The sequence below is a fragment of the Lates calcarifer genome, linkage group LG3 (genome assembly GCF_001640805.2).
Source record: "Lates calcarifer isolate ASB-BC8 linkage group LG3, TLL_Latcal_v3, whole genome shotgun sequence".
NCBI classification, from domain to species: Eukaryota; Metazoa; Chordata; class Actinopteri; family Centropomidae; genus Lates; species Lates calcarifer.
Window position 1 is genome coordinate 21,558,135 of NC_066835.1, and position 10,599 is coordinate 21,568,733.

At 44.5% G+C, this 10,599-nt stretch overlaps 1 protein-coding gene across 3 annotated transcripts in view; it reads right to left on the minus strand.

Moving 5' to 3' along the window:
• The window catches only part of LOC108887583 (ectonucleotide pyrophosphatase/phosphodiesterase family member 2), a 30,860-nt gene extending 27,483 nt beyond the window's left edge, over positions 1-3,377 (minus strand). Inside the window, exons 1-3 of one of the 3 annotated variants that reach the window (XM_018683032.2) lie at positions 2,731-3,352; positions 479-584; positions 138-287 (exon numbers count right to left, since the gene is read on the minus strand). In XM_018683032.2, the coding sequence (XP_018538548.1) occupies positions 138-287; positions 479-584; positions 2,731-2,748 (274 nt within the window). In that variant the 5' untranslated portion in view covers positions 2,749-3,352. Of the gene's footprint in view, positions 1-137; positions 288-478; positions 585-2,730 lie in introns of all 3 variants that reach the window. The other 2 variants (XM_051069053.1, XM_051069054.1) reach the window with 2 other exon arrangements.
• Positions 3,378-10,599: the final 7,222 nt, after the last annotated feature.

Consider the following 10,599-nt stretch of genomic DNA (forward strand, 5'->3'; position numbering starts at 1 on the left):
TAAAGAACCGAACGTAGATTCATCTGCTGTTGGAAAATAGTCCCCAACAAATGCACTACTCACTTCTGTTTGTGTACCATTAAAAAAAGTCGTGCAACAAGAAAACAGGAGTTTGGGAGACGCTGTATCAGACTGACCTGTTTTTAGACAGTGTTCGTCGAAGTCAGAGCAGCAGCTGTAGTAGGTTTTACACAGATTGTCACATCTGCATCCTGGAGGTTTGGCCTCCTCCAGCTCAAAGCACCTCCCCTTACAGGAGCCTGCTGAGCTGACCCACTCTGAGATGACTGGAGGGAGGAGAAGCACGTTCAGACACAACTGCTGCAAACACAGTCATCTGCAAGGCCTGAAACCTAAAACCTGACCTCTCTCCATTTTCAGAGCTATTTTCCTACACAGACCATAGGTCATCATACATTTTTCACAGTGGAAGGACTAAGACAAGTTTATTCTGAGCGATTGTGATCAAACATGTCACCTTTAGTGTGAGGCGGTGGGTTGTCTCCTCCCTCTGCAGGCCCGCTGGCTTGAAACACATAGGCTCTGCTCACATCAGTACCCCACAGGCAGATCGCAACCACTACCTGCAGGAAACCACAGATATGTTCATTTAGGACTCCATGTAGGGAAATCACTGTCCACTTCCCACACATGAAGGTCAAAGGTCATCATGCTGCCTTGTAGCCCAAACTTGGAGTTTGTTTTCTTATCTACTGAGATACATTCAGGTTCACATCTCACCAAAGGGGTCAGAGGTCAACGGGCAGCCCGGATTGGCAACTGTGGAGAAGCTGAAGTTGAGTGTTGTGATTCTGCTCCTTGTTTAGCTCAGACAGACGAGCCTGGTTCTAACCCACTACTGATAAAGACTCAGTTCTTCAGATAGTGCACGGAGTTCGTTAGGATTGTGTGCACAATCCTAAATGCTGAGATCTAAATGCTGAGATGGTAGCATGAGATGACTGAGACACCGTCAGGAAACTGATCAACTGTTTTCATCTGCACACGCAAAACTTTGAGATGCTGTCAAGATGCATCTGAGCTCGGTGCTTGACCCCCGAACACAAGGCATTCAGGAGAGATAACACAGAACTTCTGGAAGTCTTCAGCTGTTTGGCAACAAAAACATCCTGAGGTGATTCCAGTGGTATCACAGTTTGGTCAGTTACACGACGGTGCCACTGTACACTGCTGTTTTATATAAAGATGAATGAATTCTTCTTCTGTCACTCAAGCATTACGGACACATTTTCCTCATCTACAGCAAACTGCCTGAATCTAACCTGAACTTTATCCCTCTTATCTTCACAACTGGATTCATACATTTAAGGCCGATCGTAGAATTTTAAAAAGAGTCTCGTGTCCAGCAGCTCACACCACCTGCTTCAGGTGGGTTCATACACTCTGGACTCAGGCTGTTAGAGGCTGAATTTGTTCCACTGAGGTGATGCCTTTGCACACTCCTCGGCTCGGGAACAACCTTCCACTCAGCCGACTCTGTTACTGCCTTTAAATCTCAGCTTTAAAACTGCTTTTATAGAACGGCTTTTCCTCGCAGCTGAGAGACTACACTTCAGCAAACGGAGCTGTTTCCACCTGAATTTGTATCTTTGCATGTGTGTGTATGTTTTGTGCTGAAAACAAAGTTATTATTTTCATGTGTCCAGGCTGGTCAGGACATTCTGGTAGCTGGATGAATCCACAGCTCAGGCAGATGCAGATGAGGAGCTTTGAGAGAAAGTGGCACTGCTCCTTCACCAACCACTGGCAACTAAAACTCTGAGTAACTGACATGAAAGAGTTTGGGCCAGTTCCTGCTCAGATGTGATTTGAAACAACACAGATGTTTGGTGGCCGTCCAGCTCCTGAACTTTAACTAATATTCTGAAGAAGGCTCCAGGAACACTGATGTTCCATGGAAAACATCTGAGCAGCAGAGTTCACCCTGCACACACGTCACTGAGCCAGAGCTCAACCTGACAACCTGAAGCTTTATCATCCGCTGCACAGGAGTGTGCTCTTTAAATCACAGTGGCCAGGACAGTGAATGCATCACACCACATAATGAACCAGTCATACTGCAGCAACAGGTGAGAAGAGCAACACCTGTAGATTCACCGCACAGGTGAACTACAGCTTCTCATTACATGAACGTTACTGGAAGGTTTTCATTATTCAGCGTATTGACTCACTGATGGCAGAGGACAGAGGACAGACGCCTCCTCTCAGGTCTCACGTGTCTTCCCACAGTAATTAATGATGGAGATGATGTGAAACGCACGCGCTGACACAGCCATCAACCCACAGCCTGTGCTCACTTTTACCTCCCCCAGGTTAAACAAATGTGTGTGTCACTGTTGACAATGAGCTGTTCCAGGCAATCAATCAATCAACCAATCAATCAATCATCATCATCATTAAACATGCTGTGCTGTGCTCGGAGCAGAATAACAGCCATCTCTGCTGCTGCTCACACTTCTGTGATTCTCTCTCTTGAGGGAAAAACTTCGAGGTTGCATTGGTGTGAGGCAAAGTGCAGTTCTCTCCCCCGCAGGTCGATACATCAATTCTGCAAGAGCGCAATCTCTTTTTTTTTTTCGGGGGAGGACGGGGGAGGAGGAGGGGGAGGAGGGGGGAGAGAGCTGGGACACACATCAACCGTACAAATGAAAAAGCTAAAACAATGCGACGTGGGAATCAAACAACGAAACTGTCACAGTCTTACCGTACCAAAGTGCCCAGCAGCATGTTTCAAACACCCAATCCACACTTGGCATCCCCCTGAAAAAAACCAAAGCTCAGAAACTGTGGCCAGCGTCGGATAGAAGCTCCTCTGTGCGCCTCTGCGGATCGATGGAGCAGAGCGCAGGGGTCCAACTCTCTCTCTCTCTCTCTCTCTCCCCCTCTTTCTCTCTCTCTCTCCCTCTCTCGCGTTGTTTGCCTCTCTCTGCCACGGGCCAATACGCATGACGTAATGGTGACAGCTGCGGGCTGGAACAAGAGTGCGTCAGGTCGGGGTGACGCTCCGGAGTCCAACACACAGTCAGCGGCACTGAGGCGATCACCCAGAGAGGGAGAGGGAGGCACTGAGAGGGAGAGCAGGGGGCTGTGTGATCTCCGCTGCTCCCACACACTCTGCTCTGAACACCGGAATCATCAGAAGTGAAGATAAATATGTGCAGTGATCATTTATTCTGAGGCTGTTTCATTCTGCACACACACATTTTAACAGTGAAGACAGAGTGTGTTTTGAGTTTCACAGAGAGAAGTTGTGGCAGTGTGAGTCACAGTCCTGATACACCAAGCAGACTGATCAGATCCACTGAGTCTTACACAGAGAGCAAGCTGAGGCTGCAGAAAGACAAACTGTGAGTCTGCATTTCTAACATGAAATCTGGAAAAGTACCAGTTACCTCAGCACGCCTGATATGTGAGGAAAAGCGAACAGTTAGACTGATAGACCAAGCTGTTGTTCTGATATGATATCTCACCAGAGCTGACAACAATCAACAAGTCAAGACTTTAGCACAAACAGAGGAAGAGGAAAGTCAGAGAATCACTGAAGTCTTTAGGTTTCATCCTCGGAGGAAGATGAAGGTCTGAGTGACCGACACTAACATCGTCAGAGGTGTATGACCAGTCAGAAAGCTCTCGCTCTCTCAGGATACTGTTAATTCATCATTCATTCTGCTGCTCATAAGATCTGCTTCGTGCCAGTGTGTTGTGCAAACTGCAGAAAGTACAGGTTGGCACAACAGCCAGCAGCAGGACTTTATCCTGTGGACGTGATGTGTTGGCACTATAGGTGTTTGGCTTTATGATTTGATCCCTCTGTTGTAGACAGGCAGCTGCTGACCCATTCAGACCAGTTTTATACTGAATGTAACCTGGATGTTTGTAGCATGGTTAGCTTTCCTCAAACCAACCTGCTGTTACAACACATGAGGTTAAGTTCACACTGACAGTAACTTAAGCTAAACTTATGGACACTGTCAAACATTCTCCCACATCATTACCACAGTTATCACAGTTACCGTGTCTGCTGCATCAGGACTTCCTGCTTCTGTTCTTCCTGGTTCTGGCCAAAGATGTGGTTGAGGGTGGAGCTAACTTAAAAGAAAAGGCTCACTAAGTGGACCACACCATCAGCTGCAGCAGTACAGGGGGGATTTTGTTCCTTTGTCCCAGGTTTTAGTTATTGTTTATGTCGTGTCTCCCCTTCTCGTTTCGTGTGGTCTGATCAGCTACTGTATATGTCTCCTTCACAGCTCATTGTGTTCGGTCAGTTTGTTGAGTTTCTGCTCTCTTCTGTTGGTGGTATTGTTTGCATGTAGTTGCCCCCCCCCGTTACTAAAGCTGCATATTTCATTCATTTGTATTTGTAATAAAACCCTTTTTTTTTTAGAAGGAAACCTGAGTCCACTGCCTGCTTCTGTATCTGCCATTTTCAACTTATCTGGCCTGAACCAGTCAACATATATATATATATATAATGTCATGTCATAATAATATGAATCTTTAAAATATGTCCGTAGCAGGAGGGCTGTTTAGACCAAGGCTTTCAGAGCGGGTATGTTCGCTCCTGTAGAGAGAGCATTCTGTGTTCTGTTGACAAATGTTCCAAAGCAAAGGGAACACTGACCCAGTGTCAGTGGAGTCCAAGGCCACACACTGACTTATGACAGAAATATCCCGAAGGACCCAAGGACGGGATTTCCAAGTCATCCTCATGCAACAGTCACTGTTTATGTAGAATTCAAGGAATCATTATACACCGAGAGATGTGTTAATCTACACAACAGCACCAGTCCATTCAAGGCTATCTGAAGCAGTGTGTGTACAAACCACCCACACAGCACTTCCTGTCCCGTGTGTCTCATCTCAACGATCACGAGTGTTTGGGTTTGTGTCCAACAGGCACCTGAGAGAACTGATACAACCAGATTCACCCCACAGAAACCTGTCTCCACCTTTACCTCAGAGACACATACAGAGGGGTCAGAGGTCAGTGTCAGTCAAGGACAGTGGCTATCACTAAACCTGCCACTGACCACCATCCCCATGAATGTGGACAAGTGTCCCTAACTTTGAGTGAACCAGTCAGGACCAAGACTGTTGACTGTTACTCACATTAGCAGTGTCAGAGGACAAAGAATGGAGGTCTCCCTGTTCTACGAGATGATATCAAACCTGAAAGATACCTAAGCCCACAGTGAGCTGACAGTGAGCTGACAGTGAGCTGAACTGTGAGCTCTGTGTGTTTTCCTCTGTAAACCATAAGACACAGGCAGCACACTGTGCAGAGAGCTCCTCTGTTCAAAGCTGTCTCTGCAGCAGACAAACACCTCCACCAGAGCTCCCTGCATGACGGGTATCAGCCCTCGTACCATGTTTATCTGCTCTGTGATTTTGGATGAATAGCACAGAAAGCCACAGCATTACGCTCCTTTTCACAGCGCTGCTCTCAAAACACATCGGGGCCTTTGAGAGGCTCTGCTCACACCGGCCGCCTGCACTCTGCTGGGAACATTTCGTTCGTGGGGGGAACAGATCTCTGGGCTTTGAAAGTGATCTGTACATCCAGCACCTCAGGGGAAACATCCTCACCTTACAAAGACCACACACACACACACACATGCTGCATAAATGGTCACACACACATACAGAGAGCCGCCAAGCACACACACACAGATATTCATGAACTCAAAATACAAAAGATTTCAGCAGCTGTGGGAGAATGGAGCCTCGTTCACAGTCTGTGTGTGTGTGGATGGCAAAGCACAAACACACAAATACACACTCTGCCCCTGGCCCAGATTACCTTCCACAGGCCGCAAAACGATCTGATTGGCCAGCGTGTCCCCCATCACCTGAGGCCATGCTTAGCTGGCTGATCCTGGCAGGAAGTGAGAGCTTGAGTTTCAGCACACCTGGACTCAGTGTCCACACGGCCAGATGTGTTCCTCCAAACATTTCTCCCTCTCACTATGGAAATATAAGATAATGATTATGAATAATTACAACAGGTAAGGTAGGTTTCAGTCAAATTAATCAAAACAGTATCTACTTCAACATTTATATTTGTCTCCTTCTGTAAATCAGTTTAAGTCAGTGCTTCACTCATTACATAAAACAAACCACAACTTCACTTCAGCTCAGGAGAACACTTTTCAACTCTTAATGTCATCTTTATTTGACATGTATAAAGCTCCATGTGCAGCTCCCCTCCGGTGCCAGAGGTCTAATGTCATCCAGGATTCAGGCTTCAGCGCCTGAGGACGAGCTTACAGAGAAACTGAGATGCTCTCTGTTGGCTGAGGACGAGCTCAGTCACCTCAGTCTGTGGCTGAGAGACAGGAGACTTTAGAAAGTTTAAAACCACCTGCTTCTAGAAACAACATCATCATGAGGGTTCTTCCTTCATGTGGTTGTATTGGTTTCTAACCTCTGCCCAGCAGCTTGGGCTGCACTAAATGTGTCTGGCACTTTAACAAACACATCATCAAGCTGAACTAAGAGTGCCAACTCATCAGTTTCATCAGTAAAATCAAACGTTTTTGCGTTGATGCTTCCTCTGCTGTCGACTGAAAGTGCCACTGTCAGCTCAGCTGTACAGTCACTTCCTGGTTACAGGCTGAAGGATGGCGAGAAGCAGAAGCAGGTGTGATGCAATAACAGAATAAACAGTGCTTACATGTGCACTGTTTTGTTCTGAAGCAGCAATAGACTGAATTTACTTACTTAGAGTTATTCAGTGCTCAGTGGTTTACAGTTCCAATCTTTGGATCAGACCTGATGTCAGAGGAAAAGGCAAAAGGGAAGAAAGAAAGAGTTCAAGAACAAGGAAAATGTTATTTATTTCATGCATGGATTCAGATGTAAACTTCCAACTTCTTCTTTTGTAGGTTATCTGGGAGTTTACAGATATTTTTCAAAGCTTGCACTGACATGAAACTCAGTCAGCAGAATAAAAGATGTGTTGACGCTGTGTGATAAGAAATAAAAGTCAACAGTACAGAAACTTATGAACATGTTCGAAGTCAAACAAGAAACATCCAGTTACCGGGGGAGAGAAGTTGGACTAACGTATTAAACTGAATAAAGTAGGTAACAAACAGCAGATGGTGCAGACATACTGACACACCAGCCCTGAAAATCTAATAACATCAGATTTAATTTATCAGTCCTGAGAACCTTTTTGTTACTGTGGCTGAGAATACGTATTTTTAAAGTTCCCTTCAGTTCAGTACAGTAAACTCTATCTATGCTGACTTCCTCATTCTCCTCTGAAGAGCAGTGCATGGTTAGCTTTACAGGAAACACTGGGCAGATTCTGACTGATATGTTTGAGCCTCAGATGAGGAGTCAGTGACTAACAGATGAATCAAAGTGGTGAGTGTAGTTAGCATCTTTTATTTGTTTCTGTTGTTTGTTAGCTTGTGGGCCTGGCACAGGGTTAGTGCTCTCTGTACTGACACGTCTGTTCTGAGCTGGAGGATTCAGCTTTCTTCTGCAGATGAATGACACCGGTCATTCGACAGGAGGGGACTGTACAGTCCTGCAGAGAGTTTGAAGTTCAGCGTAGGATAGCGCTCAAATACATTAACTCTGCTGACATTTGTGCATCGTAATTCAGGAACAGTAATGTACTTTGGACAAAGTTAATATTTGCACCACTATGCTCAAACACACACCCACTCTCACACACAAACAGCCTGTTCCAACGTTCACATGTCTCAATTAACATGAATGTCTTTTATCTCACACACACACACACACACACACACACTCCATTATTTATCCTCACAAAGTGCATTTTAGAGGCTTTTTTACCCTCAGAGAGTTTTTGTGATTGTAGAAGGTAGGACATTCGATTTTTCACCTAAAGGGAACTGTGTGTGTGTGAAGTGTGTTTCTTAACACTTTTGGACCTTTGAACAAAATCTAAACACACAAATCTGATATTTAAATATCTTACCACAGGGAGGAGTTGTGGTTGTTAGATTTGATCCAAACTGAACGTGGTAATTCATGCTGAAACCTCATTCTTCTCTTATTCTCTGTTAGCAATAATAGGAACTAGATTTGTACATTTTACTGATTTTCCTCAGGTTGTCCTCATTTTCCTTTCACAGCACCTTCCAGTGTTTGTCCCCTCTCCTCATCTCACACACAGAGATCCTTCTTTATACTGAATAATAAGAGGAAGAGGAAGAACGGGTTAAAAGCTGCAGTTTTACTACCTCAACAGTGGCGCTCTCTGTTGGAGACCAAAGGCATAAAGCTTGATGAAGAGGAACAATGCAGATCCACACACTTTCACCCTGTGGCTGTTTAATATTACCACCATGTTATTCTCTCCTTGTTTCTTCAGTTCTTCCCTTAAACTACTTCCTCTCCCTCAAGTTATTCAATTCTCTCACTCACCTGCACGGACACACACGGTGTTTGTGGTTATAACAGAAGAAGAAAACAGAGAAATCAAAGAGAAGAAGTGTTAACACTCTGACAGGAGATGAGCTGGAGGACACATTTAAACCATCAGACAAAAACAGGAAGGAAAGACATGAGGCTGAGGATTTAATGAGGAAAAGACTGTGAGACTGTGATTAATCCTTTATCCAGCAGAGGGCAGCATTTCTCTGTTATTGTAAACTGGAAGCGAGCGATGGAGATTAAGGAAAGAAAAGTTTATTTAGATGACTTTAAAGTAGAACTGGACAAACGTACACAAATGTCCTCAGAATACTACAACTAGATACTACACTACTAAAATGTATCTGACAATATGTCAAGGTGATACATTTGCAGACACCTGCAGGATTATAGCTGTTATCTGTGTGATGAGCAAACAGTTTTACCTCCAGGTGCAATATACTTAAATACACACAGTGAATCAATGAGAAAACAGACTGGACACCATGTTAAAGGTTCTGTTACACTCTGTATATCGACTGTGGAGTTCTCAGTCCTGCAGCCTGGGAGCTCATTGATCCATCAGATCAATGAGACACAGCAGCATCAAGTCACCAAGCTGAGTTTATGAGGACAATGTTACATCATCAGTGCGGGACAGAGAGTATTTTTAATGTTACTTTTGGATGGAAATGTCCATCATTCAAACATCATACCACACCGCTCTGATGTGAGCCATTCACAGGCTTTGCTAAGGGGTCATTCACTAACCTTTATGATACTGCTATCCAGTTATCCTGGGATTGATGAGTTATATGATATATAAACAGCTCCTTAACGTGAGCTGAGGCCTGTTTTGTTAAATGAGCTGTAGAAGTGGAGGATCTGAGGTCACTGTGTCAAAGGTGAAGACGCAGCTGAGCAGTGCAGTCTGCTTGTTAGAGCATCAGAGACCTGCTCAGAAAGATGAGCAAGAAATCCCATCAAATGTTTTCTCACTGTGATTCTCTGTAACTGTTGTGTTTCAGGTTGTAAAGTCAGACTCATGCTGTTCCATGGACCCCAGTGAAAATGTGGAAGTGTTTCTCTTTCTGTTACACACAGTTATGACTTGTTGTGTGAGAAAGCAAAATGTAAATGACTCACTATTAAAGAAAAACGCCGCTCTGATATCATTGACTCACGTCCAGAGTTTCAAGGAATTCCAATACTTAGGATCGCTGTTGAAACAATTCACAGGAAATGATTGATTCCTTCAGTGGAGAGCAGAGGACAAAATGATAGTTTGACATTCATGATTTCAGAGATAACAGTGGAACAGATACTGGAGCTGAATCTGTACTTCAGATGATACAGTCACCAATCAACAAAAAAACCCAACAAACCCAGTCTACAAATCAGACACATTTAATCTGAAGGCTCCAGTTTAACTGTACAAACATAAGGTGGTGAAACGCTGAAGAAAGCATTAAATCTTTATGAAATCAGCAGCTGGTGTATCTCTCTAGAATCTGTGTTGGTTGTAGCAGTGATTGATCTCTGATCTGAAGAGGCAGGAATGTTCCTCCTGCAGACACGACAGAATGTGGATTTATCAGAGGCATGTTTGCTCTGTCTGCAACATGCTGCTGCTGCTGCTGTTGTTGTTGTTGTTGTTGTTGTGCTGCTGCGTATTTGTTCATTGTTGTCATACTTGGCCACGTTGTCCAAATGACTCAGCGGACACAGGTTCATGTTTATTTAGAGGACGAGACGACTTCAGGCAGTTTGAATATTATTTATCTGCATATTATTAAAACACTGCATAACTCAAATCCCTGACTTGCTGTATACAGTTTCCTGGAGAGACAAGTAGACCTTGGGTAGACAACACCCATTTTTCATCTGGAAATACCAGTGGGAAATATCTGATCGCACACAATACACGAGGCTGTTAATACCCAGATGCTGCTAAGTCTACACTGTATCGACTGATGGAAATCTCTGCTGCTTTAGTCTTTGTCCTGATTCTCCTCCATCCATCAGAGCACGAATGATCTCTGTGTTTCCCTTTGCTCTCCACCTGCAGCTCTGTACGTTCTGCATGGCGACCACGCTACAAGCAGTAACTTTCCCCCAGACTTTACACGTCCTGCAGGTTTTTAAACACTTTTGTTTGCTGCCAGACTTTCTTTGTATAAAAGC